General features: G+C 47.3%; 1 protein-coding gene across 11 annotated transcripts in view; it reads right to left on the bottom strand.

Annotated features, from left to right (window-relative positions):
* The window catches only part of LOC120906721 (Ca(2+)/calmodulin-responsive adenylate cyclase), a 54,239-nt gene that overhangs the window by 5,347 nt on the left and 28,721 nt on the right, over positions 1 to 20,171 (bottom strand). For 7 of the 11 annotated variants that reach the window (XM_040318610.1, XM_040318616.1, XM_040318612.1 and 4 more), the window contains 10 exons: positions 9,717 to 10,115; positions 7,850 to 8,203; positions 6,959 to 7,771; positions 6,591 to 6,884; positions 5,864 to 5,869; positions 4,193 to 4,381; positions 1,700 to 1,966; positions 1,433 to 1,630; positions 1,085 to 1,347; positions 650 to 1,004 (listed from right to left, as the gene is read on the bottom strand). In XM_040318610.1, coding sequence (XP_040174544.1) covers positions 650 to 1,004; positions 1,085 to 1,347; positions 1,433 to 1,630; positions 1,700 to 1,966; positions 4,193 to 4,381; positions 5,864 to 5,869; positions 6,591 to 6,884; positions 6,959 to 7,771; positions 7,850 to 8,203; positions 9,717 to 9,917 — 2,940 coding nt within the window. In that variant the 5' untranslated portion in view covers positions 9,918 to 10,115. Of the gene's footprint in view, positions 1 to 649; positions 1,005 to 1,084; positions 1,348 to 1,432; positions 1,631 to 1,699; positions 1,967 to 4,192; positions 4,382 to 5,863; positions 5,870 to 6,590; positions 6,885 to 6,958; positions 7,772 to 7,849; positions 8,204 to 9,716; positions 10,116 to 10,203; positions 10,971 to 20,171 lie in introns of those variants that run through there. The other 4 variants (XM_040318613.1, XM_040318614.1, XM_040318615.1 and 1 more) reach the window with 4 other exon arrangements.

The following is a 20,171-nucleotide window of genomic DNA, read 5'->3' as shown; positions in this document are numbered from 1 at the left end:
TCCGCCATTTAGGATCCGTGCCAGATTTACAAATCCGCGCCAATACGAAAGTAACTTATATTTTATATTTTAATAACTGTTTTGCCTTAAGTGCAATTTCCAACAGGATTTTCCATGGGTTTTTTTGTGGGTGGGACACTTCCTTGACTCTTTCCTATTTGAAGTGAACTTTATATGTTGGAAATTGGACTCTTTTTGGAGGCGCCTTTGAAATTCCTATAAGATTTATCCAACAAGAGTGCAATAGATTCAAATTCCCATTACATTAAGTACATTTCACGTAAAGGTCGCTTTAGACGACCTTGCGTGAAAGTGATCGTGAAATTTTGCTATATTTCATTAAATATTTATCAGAATATGGCTTATTGTACACCAAAAGAAAAGATATCCAATTCCCCAGCTATTTAGATAATAAAACGTCCAAAAATAATCAATTAAATGCATAATCGCGGCTAGCTGTAACAGCTCTGGATTTCTGCTTCAGCTCTGGAATATGGCTTATCGTACACCAAAAGAAAAGATATCAAATTCTCCAGCTATTGAGATAATAAAACGTCCTAAAATAATCAATTAAATGCATAATCGCGGCTAGCTGTAACAGCTCTGGATTTCTAAAACCTGAACAACCCCCGCTCGCTGACTGGCTTACCATGTTGCTGCGGGCGAACTGGTTGTCCAGGAAGTGGGCTGCCACGTGCGAAGGCAGCAGGTTGTACAGGATGCGCCGGTTCGACTGCTGCAGCACGGACATTTCCTTCTTTTCCTGCGACGCCTGCAGCTGCCAGAGGAAGTCGAGCCGGGCCGTCCACTCGACCTGCCGGCCGTGCGCCAGGATAGCGATCATGAAGATCAGTATCCGGGCGACCGAGATCGTGTGTAGCGGGATGGCCGACTCGACCCGCTGGTCGTAGCAGTCGAAGATGTTGGCGTGCGACAGCTCGATAAACAGACAGTACACGAGCGCCATCAGCGTTACCAGCACTGTTTTGATCAGTATCGGCAATCTACGTAGAGCGAAAACGGGAGATTCATTAGATGAGCGGCGTAAGTGAAATATAAAAAATTACGCTCCCCCCCTTCCTACCTCAAAAAGATCGAGACGGAGAGAAAGGAATAGGCCGCCGAAAGGGCGATGTACTGTGGCAGGGCGCACTTCCGGTGGCTGTAGTTGTTGAGCGGTTGGTGGTGCTGTTGACCAGCCGTCCAGAGGTTCGGCTCGTTTCGGTGCAGCTCGCCCGCGCTCATCAGAATATCACTAGAGGAACCGACCGTACCGAGCGACTCCACGCTCGGGATGTTTTTGGTGGTAAAGTTGGTTGTGCACGGATGGTCTGACAGGCAGGTGAACTAGCCAGGGGATGATGAGAAAGATAAACAGTTTCAGTAGTTGTTTTTTCTCTCTCTCTCTTTCTCTCTCTTAATTTATACTTACCACGTTCACCTGTCCGACGGAGTACAGCAGCACGATGGTGAAGATGGTAATAGCCAGCCGCAGCGAGAAGCTCTGCGACAGGTCCCAGAAGATCCACTTGAGCCGCACCGCTAGCAGCAACATCAGGATGGCGCTAATCCACACGAACGCCGTTAGGAACAACAGTAGAAGAATAAGCGTTCGTGGTAGGGCCGATATCTGCGGAACGAGATGGAATAAATTATGCGCACTCGAAAGTCTTCCCTCATCGGTCAGCTAAAGCCATACCTGCAGGCCAGCACTCAGTATCAGCAGCAGCAGGCTGCAGCCCATCGCGGTGGTGAAGCCGAGATCAAAGTCCTGATGGTACTGTCGCTCCTTCTCCTTCTCGCGAAACTGCAGCGAGATGCGCTTCACATGCACCGATTTCTCCCGGTCGACGCTCCGGGCCTCGATCGCCTGCGACAGGAACTTGTTGACGCGGTTCGTCGGCTGATGGTACACGCTCGAGTGGCGCTTCTTAAACGGTCGCTTAAACTTGTCCGTCACCTTGTTCTGGAGAGGAAGAGTGTGTGGAGTAACCAAAAAGAAGAAGAAGAAAACAAAAAAGACACCAAAATGTTAGCTACACGGTGCTGGATATATTGGGAAATGGTGTACTGTGCGCGAAAACACTTGGAGCACACTGATTTTCTCTGCCTCGCGCTCTGTCTTTGTTGTTGCCCCTTGTTCAAAATAATGGCCCCAAAAATCAAACAAAAAACCAAAATATCCCCAGAATCGTCCAGGAGGGGTGTGCGCGGGCGTGTGGGCAGGTGACACAACACGGCATTTTGCGATGGCAATTGCGGTGGTTTTCGATTTGCGGGATCAGAATTAGTTTACAAGACACAGCGTCTCCTAGTTCTTCAGCTCTCGGCTAGGTGCACAAAAACGGTTTTAATGAATTACACATACACACACACGTGTATTACACTCTTTCCTGGGATGCATGCGCCCAATGTTCCGTGCAATGACTAGTTGTCGCTAAATGTCTAAAGGCTCTACGGAAAGCATCGTCGACTTTGAAAAACTAACGAACTCATTAACACATTCCCAAACGCACGATCAACGTTTCTATTAACACAGCTAACATGCAGCGTATGTATCCCGGACGCATGGACTCAGCCGACCCAACAATTTGAATGTGAAATGTTTTTGAGCATGAGATAAGGTTAAGATTAGAGATTGGTGCTTATAGGGATTTTCAAGTCATTTTGCAATGTGTGCATGCATTGGACTGGTCCAATGTTGATTTTATCCCATCCAAGTTTAATTTTGATACGGTAGGGCACGTAGTGCAGGGTTTCGTATGTTTTCCACATTTTTTTTTTCTAAATGAGACATTGAAACGCATCAACGAACCTGAAACTTGAATAAGGAAATTCGTTACTTCTTCAAAATTCGTGAATATTCAAGATTCGCCAATGTAAGTTCTGATGGAACGACAATGAGTTATATCTCGCACATGGAAAGAGTCATGCATCTTTGAAGATTTATGATTGCTCGACTGTTTCTGGTCGTATAATTATTCTTAAAATTAATGGTCGTATAATTATTCTTCATTAGCGAACGTAATGATTTTATTTTTTGTATTTACTACGACATAATTAAGCACTCTCGAGTCCAGTAATAGCCAATGTTATCACCTCACTGTTCTTGTTATGGAACAAAAACGGGTCTCGGTGAGAAACAAACTTCTTGCAACTTGGTGGACTACTAGTCTACATTCTCGAAATTCCCATATGTCCATTCAAAAATTAGTATTCCAAGATTCCAAAGTAGTATTCCAAATTCCGAGATATATGAAAACCTGATATTAAATGCTTGTAGATACTTAAAATTTAGACAGATTTAGCAACTCGAGCATCTTCAAGGATTCGGGAAACTTCGGGATCTTCAAGGAATGAATCTGAATCTTGAATCTTCTTGACGATTAAGGGTAGATTCGTATGATTGAATCTTAAAAGATTTATGACACTAGTGAACAACGAGGGGAGACAGATGTTCCAGCAATCCCATGGTTAGACACATACCATTGATAATTCCGAACAAAACACCAGCGCGACCCGTTTAGATGACGATGACTTACGTAATAGATTCCAACATGGAGATGACACAAAAACACACAAACGAACTGTATACCAGAGGACAACTATGGGGGGAAAATTCGAGCACGGTTGATATGACTGGGAGAGCATTAGTGACTTCACGGGCAATAACCGGGAGCGAAGGATGAACTTGAAACGATATTGAATAACAGACATGAGTAAGGGCGAAAACAAGGGAAAACACTATATATTAGCTCAACTACACGCAAGACGTCGTGAGTTGTCTATACGCAAGCCAGGCATTGGGTTTGGCGATTTGCACTCTATGACTCTATTACTAATTAAGCGATGCGCACACATTGCTTGTTGCCTTAAGTTTGGAGCGCGAAAATGGAGCACAAAAACAAAACAGAAAAACAAAAAAACCAAACCAGAGCAGAAAATAAAGCAGAAACACATCAGTTGCATTGGTTGGAGCTAGATTCAACTTAATCTACACACAAAATCAAAATCCGCATGAAAGTGAGGTGGAGCTTCGGGTGGTGTGTCAAAGCAAGAAGAAGAGGACATGAGGTGGTTAGGAAAGTAACAGTAGAAGGAAAGAATATATTTAAAAAAACACGAGAGAAGGAAATAGAATGAAGAAGTAAAAGAAACAAAATAAACATAATAGTAAGCAGTAGGTCCTCACGTTTGATCCACTCAACTCCGAGTCGTAGAGCGAAACCCTGGTTTCCGCGGTACCGGTTTTACCTCCTGCGATGCCACCGCCGCCGCCGACGCCGCCACCACCACCGGCACTGCCAGCGCCAGCGCCTGGCCCCCGGAGACCGACGGCAGAGTACGGGCTAGCGTGAAGGATGCGCTGCAAGTGGAGCACCTACCAATTGGACCGTGGACGAAGTACGAGAATCGTGTAGAGAGAGAGGTCGCTTGTGTAAACAATTGAGACATTGGCAAGCACTCAGGGGAAGAAGGGAGTGAAGAGGAAGGAGTGGGGTAGAGTGCGACTGAAAAGCGGATTGCGGATGCAGTTAGCTCGTGTCCTTTTGGTGCCAGACGGGGCACTAATGCATTATGTGCTGAGTGGAAAAGAGTGCGACAAGGAAGTTTTGTGCGCAGGATGCATGTGAAATGGCAAATTTGGCAGTGCAGTGTCCTCAACGAAACCCGAACGAAACAACTCTTCCCCCACAATGATACGGCCAATCGGTTTTGGTTAGAGTGAAATAAGTCCACCCTGCAGCTCTGTTTTGTTCGCGTGAAGCATTCCACGTGTCTTGTTGTACCCCAACAGTGTTCCCCAGGCTATTCCTCCCAATAAAAAAAAATTTTTAGAAGAAAGTGCAATTATACCGACGTACTTAGGATGAGCAGATTCAGTGCTGCAAAATGTCATGACCATCACAAGATATTCACCAATGAAAACAATGAACATATTCGTGATAGCTTGATGCTCATTGCTGACACTCAATGAAAATGCGTCATGACATGCCAAACGCGACGTGCGAGTGCTTGAGTCAAACGCAAAACTCTGACTGATAAGCTGAGCTTAACGCCGACAAGCATAATCATGATATTTTCTGGCTGTGAACAGTGCTGCCAAATGCCACTGTTTCAGTCACCAACACTCGTGACTGAAACGAAGCTTAAATCAGCTCACGTACACAACTGAGATGATCAGGGGTGAGACTCAAACAGTTGATGGATCGATCACATGCTTGGTGACATTTTGATTAGCACTCAACTCTTAGTCATTCACTTGATCATGACATTTTCTGTCAAAGATAATCATGATATTCCTGGAATATACTTGGCGTGTGGTCCCAATCAACAAAATGACCATTCTTTCTCGCTCTGTCAGCTTTGATTATCTGTCGGGTCAAAAAGAGCGAGAAAACATGCTCATTTTGTTTCTTGTAATTACTCCCATGACCGCATATCTCCCACGACTATCGTGATGTTCACGAACTGAAAATGTCACGACCAAGTTACTGACCAAGAGTGCACACAAAGCCACCAAGCATGTGATGGTCGCACCAGCTGTTTGAGTCTCAGCTCTGATTATCACAGTAGACCTCGTGACGGTGATTTGGATTCTGCCGAAATTTGTCATGACTATGTCAGTGACAGTTTGCAGAACAGATTTTTGTATGATATTGACAGTGACATTTTGAAGCACTCAGCAGTTTCATGAAAAACCCCGCGCATGTTGTGTGTGTGTGTTTTTTTTTTCTGTTACCAGCAATGATGGGAAAGGAGGGAACTGAGGGGAGGAGTGTATCGGTGAAAGCAATCGAAAAGGATGACGCTTTGCTACGATTTACAGAGTATATGACAAACAAAATTTGCCGGAACTTACCGGATCCTAAAATTAAAGAGAAGAGAAAGAAAAAGCAATAAACATAATACAATATTTACAATCAGGGAGCAGTATCGGATAGATAGAGGAGAGCGGGAAATAGGGGGAGGGGGCTTTTTGGTGAGCAGAAATCAAATTCGGAGCATTCGGGTTACAATTGAATGTGTGTGTATTCCACCTAATGGAAAAGGAACGATGGACGCCACGGTACAACATCGAATACGGGGAAGAGGCGCACAAGGACGGTTCTACACTATCAAGGATTTTGATACCACTAAAGACACACAAACACACACACGGACACATACACAGAGACGTACAGATACAAACACACACAAACACACGTTCGAAACAAACATGCGAACTGAATTGCCATGTACAACAGACGGAAAACGGAAAACGGGAAGATTTTGTATGACGGGATTTGGAGCTATTCCGAAGTGGCGAAGCGCTCTTCGCTCTTTATCATCTCGCCAGCCATAGTGGGATTTTCGGGTGGCGATTTTGTTGGGGCCGAGATTAAAGGGAAACCACGTGTCCGGGTGTGTCAAATAAACATGTACACCGGAGGGAAGAAACGGAACGGTTCCACGAGGGTACCAGGACATTACTGAAAACTCCGGAACACGCAACACGGTTACACACGGCTGTGCAGAACGCTAAAATGGAAGAACGTTTGAAACGGCAAAAACAACAAACCAAACGCTACCGCAAAACTCTGCATTACCTTGCGCGCATTCTTGTCGAGAAATAGTCCACCACCGCCAGCACTGCTCGAGCCGGCGCCTCCACCACCGCTGCAACCGGCCCCACCAGCACCGGGGCCGCCAGCGCCACCGCTCGTGCTGGGGTAGGGCGAACCGGGACCGCCGGTGGCCATGTGCGAGAACGGCACCGGCACAGAGTATTTGATTGTGTGCAGCAGCTGCACCACCACGTTGGACACGTTGCGGAAGGACAGCTTGCGCCGGTTGGCCGCTCCCAGTGCCGACCGTACGCCGAGCGTGTTGAGCATGAGGGGCTGTGCAGGGACGAAAAAAAGCTCACATTAGTGAGAACCGAAACCGCTCTACTCGCCCAATTCCTCCCGTTTACCTTGCGCCGGTGAGCAGGCGGTACGATGAAGTACGTATCGATCTCGTTGTCCCGCAGGTACGAGTCGCGCGTGTCGCCGTGGCCCGCCTCCACCTCGTACTCGCCGCCGAGCGCGTCGAGCGTGGCGCGCGTCACGTGCACCCGGCCCGGCTCACCGCCACTCTCCATGTGGTTCGCGAGCGTCACATCGTTCGACCAGACGTCGAACTGCCACTTGCGCAGCCCGAGCACACCGCACAGGACGCGCCCGGAATGGATGCCGACGCGCATGTTCAATATCACGTCCGTCTGCTCCACCACCGACGCGATCGCGTCGATCATGTCTAGCCCCATCTCGACCGCGCACCGTGCGTGGTCGGCCCGCGGGTCCGGTATGCCCGACACGCAGTAGTAGCAGTCGCCCAGTATTTTGATCCGCAGACAGTGGTTGTCGTGCGCCAGCTGGTCGAACCGGCCGAACAGCTCGTTCAGCAGCCGCACCAGCTCCTGCGCGCTGCACTGGGACGCCAGCACGGTGAAGCCGACGATGTCCGCGAACAGGATGCTCACGTTCTCGTGCTTCTGGATGTAGATCTTGTGGAACTGGCCCTCGACCGGCGACAGGATGTCGTTCTTCATCTCCATCGCGACGTGCTGCGGCAGCACGGACAGCAGCAGCCGCTCGAGCTTCTCGTTCTCGTCCTCCATCTCGAGCCGGGCCGCGATGCAGTTGCGCGTGTCCAGGAAGGCGCGCCGCTGGGCCCGCTCCATCATCACGTTCACCACGAACCCGGCCACATTGACGCCCACAAAGATGACCATGTTTGCAGCCAACTGAAGAAAACAAAAACAGAATGGCATAACGGTAGTTAGTACTCGAGCGCAATTGCAAGGGAGCGCCAAAGCACAAACCTGCTGGTAGGCGAGATACTGGAAGTTGCCGGTGTAGATGTTGTACCCGGTCAGGCCGACGTGGATCGACGGAAGGATCAGCCCGAACAGGGCGGCCTCCCAGATCTGCAGCGGCATCATCGCGTACGACAGGAAGATGACGAACACGATCTGCCAGACGCCCTCGGCCATTACCTCGCGCGTGTCCACCGGGAACACGATGCCGACCGTCGGCATCGAGATGAAGCAGAAGGCGGCTGTAAAAAACAGGATGCCGTAGCACAGGTACGGCAGGTGGGAGTCGCGGATCAGCCGGAACTGCAGCAGACCCAGCACCACGGTGAACAGCAGGCACATGAAAGTGTTAAATACATTCTGTAACGAGAAAGACCCAGAGAGAGGGAGAGAGAAATAGGGCATTAGATGGGCAACTTTAATGTGTGCGTTTTTTTTTTTCATAGTTACTTCTCTCAACCACAACACGCCACTATATTCGAGTGTTTGTTTTTGCCAGTACAATGGCCGCGTCCGTAATGTTGTTTGCACGCGGTAGACAGTGCGCGATTCAAATAAAAAAAACGGCTACCTTGTTTGCGAAACCTCCACCAAGAGGATGTCAACAAAGAACAAACACCCGTGTGGCGTCATCACAGTCACCTCCCTCCGCTCTAGATGGCGCGGGGAGTAGAGGATATCTCATCTACAAAAAAAAAAACCCTTCCCAAGTAGAGATGGGCAAAAACTGATTCACATTCAGGCGAAATGAATATTTGAATCAAATATTGAGAGTGCACTTACGTTTAATCAGGTAGTTACAAAAGAAAGATCTGATTCATCAATCGATTTCATCATCTGATTTATCATTCATCATTGTTCACCAATTCCAAGATGATTTACAACAGCTACCAAATGGTGTATTTCCATCAAAATAAAATTTCAATTCTTACACATAATTTTCACCACATAAAAACTGTGAAACTGTGATGCAAATAAATTGGTCTTATTAATAAGTTGGGCCGGTCTGGTGGTACAGTCGTCAACTCGTACGACGTAACAACATGCCCGTTATGGGTTCAAGTCCCGAATAGACCGTGTCCCTATACGTAGGACTGACTATCCTGCTATGGTAACAATAAGTCACTGAATCCCAAGCTCACTTCTCTAGTGGATACAGGCAGGCCTTGACCGACAGCGGTTGTTGTGCCAAAGAAAAAGAAGAAGATGCAAATAAAACATTTGACAAAACATTTGTTGAAAAACATCTCGCAATCAATGAAAAATATTGTAGACATTGGAAATTGACTCGGGAACCCCTGTATAGATAACCAAAGCTTCACATCTACACGTATGCTGCAATCGTTAACGTTTTGGATGTTCATGAATCTCTTGAGATTCATAAATCTTCTATCTTGCGAGAAATGGTGTATCCTACTCCAACGATTTTTCAAACACATGTTTGAATTTCCATACTCAGACGCTAACTTATATTTATTCAATCATCCACTATCTGGAGCAGGGATCTCCGAATATTTCGCAAGCTTAGCAAATAACGATGTTGAGGGCCATTTTGACGCCACGTTTAACTAATGAGTGAATGTTTTAATCTTGTTGTTATACTAAAATACTAACTGAATATATACACCTTGTAGAGCTTTGAATTAATGCTTGATATTTATGAATACATGCTACAATGGCTAGAATCTTGCATCTTTAAAGATTCGTGAATCTGGACAATCTTAAATCAGGAACAATAAATACTCAGAGATTCATGAATCTTTGAATATTCGATTCAAGATTCAAATCACATTACTCATACCTGAAGATGCATATGAACGAATCGTTATGACAGATTCATGAAGCACAACACTACTCCCTAGGTACTACTTACATGCAGGGTCGGTGCTTGATTGTAGCCTAAACTAAGTCCACCCATGACGCCGCACAGGATGACCACTAGCGCCACCACGCCGGTTACGGAGAAACGCTGCAGCTTGAGCGTGTAGCGCTGGTACAGACTCTCCAGTTCGTTGTTCTCGAAGCGCAGCTTGTTCCACGGCCGGCCGCGGGCGGCATGCACCGCGTGGTCCATCCTGACGGAACGGAATTCTGACCGGTATTACACGCCCAGAGAAAGTGCTGCGTCGTGCTTTAGTGACGTCACGCGCGCGCACACACACGCACTGGTGGGTCGCTTCTCGCTAGAGCACCTTATCGTTGTCGTCGTGGCGATGAGCAGGTTTTGTTTTCTGAGGAACGAATCCTTGGGCAAACAACTCCCGCGTCAAGTCTGTGAAATAGAAAAGAGCAAAGGTCAAAATGGAATAAATAAACTGAATGACGGGAGAGGAAATAGAAAAACCTGAATAGTAACATACTCCAACAAGAACGCTCCACACACCTCAGAACAGCCCGAGACCTGCCGGGAAATGTGAGGGTCGAGTTCGACTCAACAGTACTCATTGGGTGCAATGGAAAGCGTATCCAACGCAACTACTACTTGACCCGCGCGCTTCACCCTCTCGAGAGTTGCACTGTCCTAACGCATGTGTGTGTGTTTTATGCGAAACATCATTTCCTCCACATCCGGGGTTCAGGGCCTTTTCCAAGACTTTTCAAGGATCAACTCGTACACAAACACACACCGCGGGAGCTACTGAGACATTTGTTTATTTCAATTTGTTCTCAAGTGTCGGGGGGATCGGAGATGATGATGGTTTCAAGTGTTGTTTTTCTAAGCTTTCGGTGAAGAAACGCCCACAGACGCACACTCACACACACACATACACGCTACGCCTCTTATCGACAGGCCGACGGGGTCGCCTTATTGGTGCCGACGAGGTCGCCAAGCAGTTTTCGGCAAGGAAAAGAACACAACGCACTCCGAATATTTACTTTCGGCTAACGATGCTCTAACCACCGCCAGCAACCGCCACAGACAGGCTGCTGGAAAGCTTGAGCAGTCGTCGATGTCGAGTGTAGCAAACGCGCTGCTTTCCCGATACCGAAAAGGATCAATTAAGCACAGCTCGTACAATCCCCGCCGACAGTCTGGTGGGTAGGTAACAGTCTGGTGGGTAGGGTTATCGCTCCGGCTTTATCCCGAGTGCCGCGTGAACACACCGTAAGGGACACACTGCGCGGAAGGGCGCGTAAAGAGCAAGACTGGATGACGATGGCAGATCGTCCGGGGCACACCGTATCACCTACCATCATTACCATGCGTTCTTCCGTGGGGGGCTTACAACCGGTTCTGCCGGTGGAAACTCTCTCGCACTAGAGCACGTTGTATGGGAGTGTGGGGCACAACTGGCACCGTGGAATGCATCTTTTATTTTAAACTTCCAAAAAATAAAGCTTTATTTAGAATGGAAACACAGGGGGTTCGAAGTGAGGTGAGCCAATTCTGTTAACTAATAATCACCTCTCGTGGGATGTTTTCCAACATCTGTCACAAATATAATTCATCACAGTGGTTTAATAACTTCGCCAAAGCGGTGAATAATAATGTTCACATTGAAAACAGACTCAGAATATCATGTAAAAATGGGTCAGGACACCAGTGCATCAGAAAAAATCATTTCGACAGTAGCCATAACTAGTTTGATATCGCGTGTGTCGTCTTTCGCATAACGAGTAAATCTAAAAGCTCCACAAATATGCCTCTTAGTCGCACTGAAAAATAAAAGCAGCACTTCCCGCTAATGATGTTTGGCGCGTAATTTGACATTTTCCAAAAAAAATAGTAAATTGTGCAAAAATAAAATCAGTAATGTAACGAATACATTATATGTACTAGATGTCATAGCCTACTGTATGACGTTACAGATACGTCACAAAAACGGCCTGCTGTCATTACAAGCGATATTTTTTGACATAGAGAGAGATCTTAGTTGCGGGCCTGATAGTAATACCACCACCAACAAAAAATAATTGTTATAATTGCTAGTCTCTCATAAAGTCCTGAATTTTGTAAGTGATTCGCTTCATCCGTAGCTGCTGTCAATTAGAGAATTACAGGGTTTTCCAAATTAGTTTCGAATGTAAACGCTGTTATTCATCGCATGCAAGATGTTAATTCAGTTCTTTATTATGTGTTGAAAAACATGTTTTGAAACTGAAATTTCATTTTGAAGCACAAATACACCATTTGACAGCTGTTGAAAAACATTTTGGAGGTGGTGAATAATTATGAGCAGATTTGAAAGAGATTTGGAAAACCCTGTATTGTACGGGTGTATTGATTTTAGCATTAGCAGGCATCGCGAATAAATGAACTCTTTTTAACAGTCGTTTAAAGTTCATTTTGGTTTAACCGAGTTCATTTGTTGTTCATTCCTGTTAAAATAAACGATCGTCAAAACAGTTAACGACTGCTCGATATCGCATACAGGCAAACACGAGGAAAAAATTCGAGCAGTATAATTAAACGACTGTTAATTTGTATCGCATACGCTCTTGACAGTCGTTTGTTTAACGGCGGCATAGGACCAGTCGTTAAAATTAACAAATGAACTCAATGCGTTCGCGATGCCTAATTCTAGCAATTTTTAACGACTCTGGTTAATTTGTAACGACTGTTAATTTTAAACCATTTCTTTCGCGATGCCAGCTATTGTTTTGGCTCTAGAACCAATTATTATACTTCTCATACATGTATGGAATACAATTTATAATCATTACGCAAAGCGCAAAACCAAAAACCTTAACATAAGTCATAAAGAAGTCTTATTTGCCCCGAAATGTACCACCTAATTTATTACTCCATAAAAACCTGTAAACAGTCAGTAGTACTGTTTTTGTTTTTAATTTTTTGAGAAGCAGTACCGTAAAATTCTGCAGGTTTTGTTTGTACAACTGCTAAGCCGTATCATTCTAGAATTAGTAATAGTGAAAGTATATTTTACACGATGTTGATGATCCTTATCTGCGATGTAGATTGTATGTCTTTTAATGCAATGTACATTGTATGGGAAATTTTAAAAGCGCAGTGTGGTTACAGCTGTCAAGCGGTCCCCATAGCACCCCAAGCTCCCGTACCTCTCCGGCTCTTTTTTTCCCCGCAAACAACATTTGCATACGTAATCTTCCCTTGTCCATTTGGCTTCTACCGTGGATCTGATTTTGGGGTTTGATCACTGTCAAAGATTGGTGTGAATTCTCCAACGATCGAAATTGGAACTGCCCTCAGTTTTAGGTAATAGGAGCGTTGGAGAGCTTGAAGCATTCCATGACGAGGGGTACTTGAGCAGGTTGTTTGCGTCGTGCAACAGGAATTAAAATATGGAAATCAATTACATCAATCGGTGGTAACGAGAGTACCTCTCCCCCTCGCCATGGTAACCAAGGGGTTGGGTGGGCAAAGGAATGTTAAAAGGTAATTTCCATTTCCCCTCCCACTCACTTGCTGAGCCTGTTTTAAATTGCACAGCTTTGACGCAAAACTGGCACCAGACCTCCGGCAATTCTGATACTGAATCGCACCCGAAAAATCAATATCGAACGCAAACTTTGGCACTTTCAGGACCTGCGGGTGGCTGGACCAGAGGATGGGCAGATCTCCTTCGACAGGAACACAGCATTCGCCATCCCCGACAACATGACTCCGCGAGCACATCCACCAGGGCGTATCCACACACAATAACAAAATTCCTTCTCGAAACCGAGCATGCCGGGCGCGCCACTCGTGGCACGCGTGTGCTGTGTGTGTGTGTGTGTGTGTCTCGCCCGATCTAGAAGAAGGTTTTGACGTGTTCGGGTCAACGCTGTCATCGATCTTTGACGCAGCAGCAGCAGCAGCAGCAGCAGCAGCGGTAGCAACCCCACGGCTCGATTAGCGTCATACGAGACACGTGCGAAACTGGTTTCTTTTTCCACTGTGTGTCGGTTTTAATGAGAGCGGAGGGCCCCACCGGAAGGCGGAAGATGACGCCGTCTGGCGAGGCGCGGAGACACACCACACACAACCAACAATAATCATAAAGACGGGGGATGAAGATGGAATCACTTTCAGTTTCTGTTTACGAGTTTGGTCCGGGCGTGTGTGTGTGCGCGCGATATGGTTGGCTTCTTTTTTTTCTCTCTCTCTCGCTCTCAAAAGACACAACTTCCTAATGTCGCTACTTCTATTGGGTGAGGAAGGTTTTTCTGTGTGGTATCGAAATTGGTAAATGAATGATGACGCAGCACACAGCGCAAACACCAATTGACATTGGACCGGTTGGTGCCCGAGTGCCCGTACAACAATCCACTCATCATCATTGAAGAAAATGGGCATCGTTTGACATTTGACCTCGTAACTTCTTCGTGCGTGCGTGTGTCACGTCTTTCCTCCTTATCTCCAACCCGAGGGTAACGAAGACAATAAGGTTCGATATTGAGCGGCCGATAGCTCTCCAATAAAATACGCCTGTGATTGCGACTTCCCAGACCGCATCCCACTACCGGACCTCCCTCCCCCAGGTGTTGATGCCGTTACGGCTATTTCCGCTATTGGGTCAACTTCTTTCACAGTAGGTGCAATATAATCCAAACTCCGTGTGCGGGTAATTGGTACCATGTGCTGTCCCCCTTGTGCTGCAATCTGTGCGGGGAGAATTGGCACACGGTTGTTCCAGGGCGGACATTAGGCCTAAAATTCTGTATGCCGATATTTAAAAAGCAAGTGGATTTACTAAAGTCAGGTCAGGTTAGAGTAAATCCGAAATTTCCCTTATTTTCATCCATAACTTTGGGAGATAAGACAATTATCTAGAGGATTGTGTCAAATTCTTATTGCACATGTTATCGTAAACCAGCCAGTCAACAATTATGGTTCCAAGCAGAATTCCGGACAAGAGGAATCTTCAGCGACTAAGGACACCGAAAATTGGGCTAAAAGAACGCTTAATAAAAATACAGAATACCCACAGATAAAAAAAAGTGATACTCAATTTGATTCTGAAAAATGCAGCTACTATGGTAATGGAATAACGATAAGATATATCTTAGCAGTGTTTAAGCTACGACAATGAAAGAAAATCGTACAAAATATGAAATACTATTGATGAAATGTTAGAAAATAACGCAGGAAAAGGAAACAACTTGATGTTTTGAATTGTTCGTACCATCTGGTTAGGATCCATCTGGATACCTTCAACATCGCCAGAGCACGCTGAAAGATCATCCGAAGAATGAAAATAGGCAAACGATACATGCAAATCGAGTCAAGTAAAACCCAAATCATAAATGTCCGCCCCATTGCGCTGAGAGGAACCACCGTGCAAGCGCGCACTGGTGCAAACAACTCACGTGGAGCTCACTCAGATTTGTTGCTTTGTTGTGGCTGTCGGAAAATTCTACCGACTGGCCGCCGGGGCCCGTCGATAATGTAAACTGACAGACCCCCTCCCCCGGGGCCGTTCTTCCTCGCTCTAGCTCTCGTAAAGAGGGGAAGACGATCGATTTGGAAGATGTGCACCCAAAGTTCGGCAGTGATTGCGGGCGGCGGCAGGTTCGTCAGCAGCGTGAAGTTGACACACCAAACCACCGCAACGGTCCGCACTGTCACGCGCAGCGCAGCACCTCCTGTGGGAAAGGTTTTGGAGCAGGAATAGATTTAAAAGGACATCGCGCGGGCGTGGGTGTTGCGTCAGCAGCTTCTCTTTCGTTGTGCCTCTGACTCTGTATTACCCCGCTGGAATTTCAGCACAACTTCGTAAGCGCACTTGCAGAAGGGCGGAAGGGGGTAATATATGCCCGGCGTCTCACACGTGCACACACACACACACACACACACACACACACACACACACACACACACACACACACACACACACACACACACACACACACACACACACACACACACACACACACACACACACACACACACACACACACACACACACACACACACACACACACACACACACACACACACACACACACACACACACACACACACACACACCTGTTCTGTGTGGATTTCTGCTGACGTGGAAAAGAAGCGGCGTAAAAGACCCACCACACCTCCTCTACTTCCGTCTATTTCCTCAAGAAACGAAATGGCCTCAGTGCTTGAACCTCGAAACAGGTGTGATTGGAATGGCGGAACTTGAAATCAGCCGTCCATGAGATATCGTTCATAAAAATAGCCGGGCCGGAAAAGAGCGTCAACAAACCTGAGCTGGGGTGATTGCACAGTGGAATTTCGTTGAACTTCGGATGATTTTACACTACATGAGGAAGACGACAACACCAGGAACAACGCCATGGAATGATTCAAAACCCGATGGCGTTTTGGCCTGATTTTCGGGGACATCTTATTGGTCTGTGCGTCCGAGACTGTTTCGAAATTATCAACCAAGCGCGCCGGACACGTTGTAATACAGCCCCGGACCCGCATTATTAATTAACACTTTAGCGCCCCAAAGGGAAAGGAGGTTCAGCGTTAACAGCGTTGGAAACCCTTCGTGAAGTGACAATTGTCAATAAGTGTCGCGTCATTCAGACTACACGGATCTTCCGACCAGGGGAGAGAGCGAGTGCAATATGTAATACCAAACCTTCCCTTCCCCTCTGTTGCGCTCTACGCACGATCTAGCGCGCACGACACCCAAGAGCGGAGAGTCGGGTTGGATGTTAATTGAGTGTTTTTTTCTTCTTCTCAAATGAAAGCCGAGGTATAGCAAAAGACATAAAAAATACACACGCATCTAATCCCGCATCTGCTGTCAACTGCCTCCTCCCTTGGCACCATCTTTGAATTGGATTGGGGATTTTCGTTTCTAGAAATCTTGAGACACTTAATTCCCCGGCGCTGCTTCTTCGCCGAACGGGCGTTTTGGAGTTGGTTTAGAGTTTCCCTTCTCGTTGAAATCGATACAATTTGTGGGCACAGTCCCCACACAGGACACATCGCTGCACTGGACGGAACCACGAACGAAAATAGCTCCACTGCACACGCACGCACGTCAAACTACTGCACCATGCAGAAAAGATGCGAAAATGCGGCGCCATAGTTACGTGAAGTTAAGTCCCTCCACAACAGGGGATAGAGTCCACCTGAACAGGCTGAAGAAACATTGGAGCAGCGGGCGCACTCTTGTTTGTTTTGTACAGTTCTTATCCAACCTTGAGAATCTATATTTCCCTAACCTGACCCCGCGGGCTAGAAAACAAATTTCATGATCGGTCGCGATTGGGCGAGGAGGTCACGTCAGGTATTGCGTGAGCTGTATTTGCCTTGGGGGATGAGAGGTGGCAGAGGAGAGCAATCCTAACAGAAATTGAGTGATTCTTGGCTCGCAGGCAGCACAGACCCTAGAGAAGACGCCGCACACACGGTTCTCGGACACGGAATCGATCGAACAGATTCGGACGGGATTGACGGACAGCGGTGTCTCGAACATCCAGAGACATCGCTGGCAAGACACACATTCCAACAACGCACGGCAGAGAAGGTTTTTCGGTGATCGCAACACCAACAACAACAGCAACCACATAACCGTTGTGTCCCGTTGTCTGTTTTAAAGCTGGGGACTTGGTCTCATTGCGCGGGGGGGTTGGTGGTATAGAAAAATATCCAAACTTCACCCAAAAGAGGCCCCCGGACACCCCGCCCGCACACCCTCTCTCCAGCTGAGTGTCTGTGTTTGTGCATTGCCCCCAATTCGTGGGGACGTCTAGGTCTAGGGGCGGGAGTTATAGGGAGGACAAACAAAGCCGACGCGACCTATCCGAGTCGCGCTCTCGCCGAGTGGTGATATATTTGGATTCGATGTGCGTCTCTCCTTCACGTTGTTGTTGCTGTTGTTGATGTGTGTGTGCGTGGACGGAGGGCATCGAAGGAAGAAAAAAAGCAACTCAAAAGTGTGTGTGTGTGTGTGTGTGGGTGTGTGTGTGTGTGTGTGTGTGTGTGTGTGTGTGTGTGTGTGTGTGTGTGTGTGTGTGTGTGTGTGTGTGTGTGTGTGTGTGTGTGTGTGTGTGTGTGTGTGTGTGTGTGTTTAAATATATGAGACCATTAGTATGCGAGGCAACACCCCAAAACATCAACCGCCGCCACCGCCAGCACACATCAACCCAAAGTCTTTGGACCGACCTCCCTCGGTGTCTTGACGCTGCTGAACACACAGACCCGGTGTACAGTGTTACTTCGTTAGTTTACATCCTTCATATTACGCGCTCAAGTCCAAGCCGGGACTCCCACCCTAATGATGGCTGGCCAGTAGGGGTGGGAGGGGCCTTAATGGACAATATGCCCGGTTTTATTCATAATTATTCTTCAACGTAGTCTCTCTTGCGAAGGGTCTGGGATGGAGTATGGATGGAGGTTTGGAAGTGGAGGAGGTACACATTTTTCGATGCGTTGCCATGCCGAATGGATGGAAGAAGATATTAATCCGAAACAAAACCAAGTAACGTTCCCGCGCACCAACCCGCGACCCATTAATTGCATCACAACTGCAGAGAATGGGCGCGCTCTGATGCACGCTGGTTGTTGTTGTTCTCGTCATTTCATCCGCAAATTTATGGATCAACCTAAAACTGCCACTGCATAAGTGTTTTTTTTTTTTTTTTTTTGTTGATTCAAATTCGTTGCGGAGTTCACGCACGATTTTCGCACGCGATTTATTGTAATACACACACCGCCCGCGATGTGTGTCGCCGTTTCGTATCTTTTTGTGTTTGTTTATGTCGTTTTTTCTTGTTTTTGAGCAGAATTTTCACACAAGTGGACACAACGGACGCCCACACTGATAAAAAGGCGCACTTGAGAGTTTGCTGCCACCTAGCTCCTCCCTGCTGTTCCCATTTCTTCGCGATAAGCAAAACTGAACGGGAGGACTGGACGGCCCAGATCGGCCGCTCAAGAGGAGTCCGTAAATCTAGTGCATCTAGAAGAGAGCCCCCAGTGCGACTTACAGCAACGATTGAATCCACACTCGAACAGAACGGATAGGCAAAAACCGGGAACAGTGGCAAACACAAATTATGAATTTGCAAGATAGCGAAGAGCTAATGGCGGCACACGTCTCAAGGATAGGATGCCGCACCGACCGGTCGAACCTAACGAATTCGCGATGATTGCCGCCGCCGTAGTTTTGGGGGCGCTGGCATTGCTGGTGTTGCTGGTTCTTCGCCTCTCGAACAGGATGCTCCCTTTAGGACCTAAAAAGGCGTCAAAACGCGAGCCCCACCAAAGGCAACAGCAGTGTTTGTTTGACTCTTTTTTGTCTCCAGAATGGTCGTTGTTTTCTTTTTCAACATTTTCCTTGCGCTTTCCCAAAAACAACAACTGTGTGCTTTGCACTCTGCTGTTGCTCTCTTTCTATTTCCTTCCTATATCAGTTCACTCTTGAATGGCGATTCTGTGTGCGTCATAGCACAAATGATTGGGGACTCGAAAGTTGGGAAAAACTCCCCCACTCCCCCACCGACACACAACTAGCATGGACGAAAGCCAGCCGGACAGTGCTCTTCCCGCTGTTCCATTGCTTCTAGTGGTGTGCTCTCTAGAGCGCACTCACGACTCCGATCCGGCTCTGGCAAAATCGGAACCATTAGCTCTGCCAGGAATCGAAATCTTCTGGAGCCGTCCGGAGTCATCTGTAGTCATTTGGAGTCAACCGGGGTCATCAACCAAACCAACCAACTCCATCCGGACGACTCCATCCGGACGACTGCATCCGGACGACTCCATCCGGACGACTCCATCCGGACGACTCCGGATGACTTCGGACGACTCCGGAAGACTCCGATAGACACCGGTCGACTCCGGACTACTCTGGACGATTCGGAACGACTTCAGATGACTCCAGCCGACTTCGACTCCAGACTACTCCGGATGATTACGTACGACTCATGATGACTTCCGCCGTCTCCAGATGACTCCATATGACTGCAGATGACTCCAGATAACTCCAGACGACTCCGGACGACTCCGACTACAGACTCCTTTAGATGACTAAGGATGACTCTGGACGACTCTGGACGACTCTGGACAACTCTGGGCGACTCTGAACGACGCTGAACGACTTCAGACGACTCCGGCCGACTTCGACTCCGGACTCTTCTCGATGATTACGGACGACTCTGGCCGACTTCGGCCGACTTCGACTCAGGACGACTCTAGATGACTCCGGCCGACTCCAGATGACTCCGGACGACTCCAGACGACTTCTCACGATTCCAAAAGGCTCCGCATAATGTTGGCCGGATCTACCTTGCGGAGCCGGTTCCAACATGTTCGGCGTCGGCTCCGAATTTTTACCAACTTTCTTCTTCTTCTCTGGCTCAACAACCGATGTCGGTCAAGGCCTGCCTGTACCCACTTGTGGGCTTGGCTTTCAGTGACTAATTGATT

The sequence above is a fragment of the Anopheles arabiensis genome, chromosome X, assembly GCF_016920715.1.
Source record: "Anopheles arabiensis isolate DONGOLA chromosome X, AaraD3, whole genome shotgun sequence".
NCBI classification, from domain to species: Eukaryota; Metazoa; Arthropoda; class Insecta; order Diptera; family Culicidae; genus Anopheles; species Anopheles arabiensis.
Note: the sequence above shows the minus strand (reverse complement) of the source record. Positions and strands in the feature narration are given on the sequence as shown.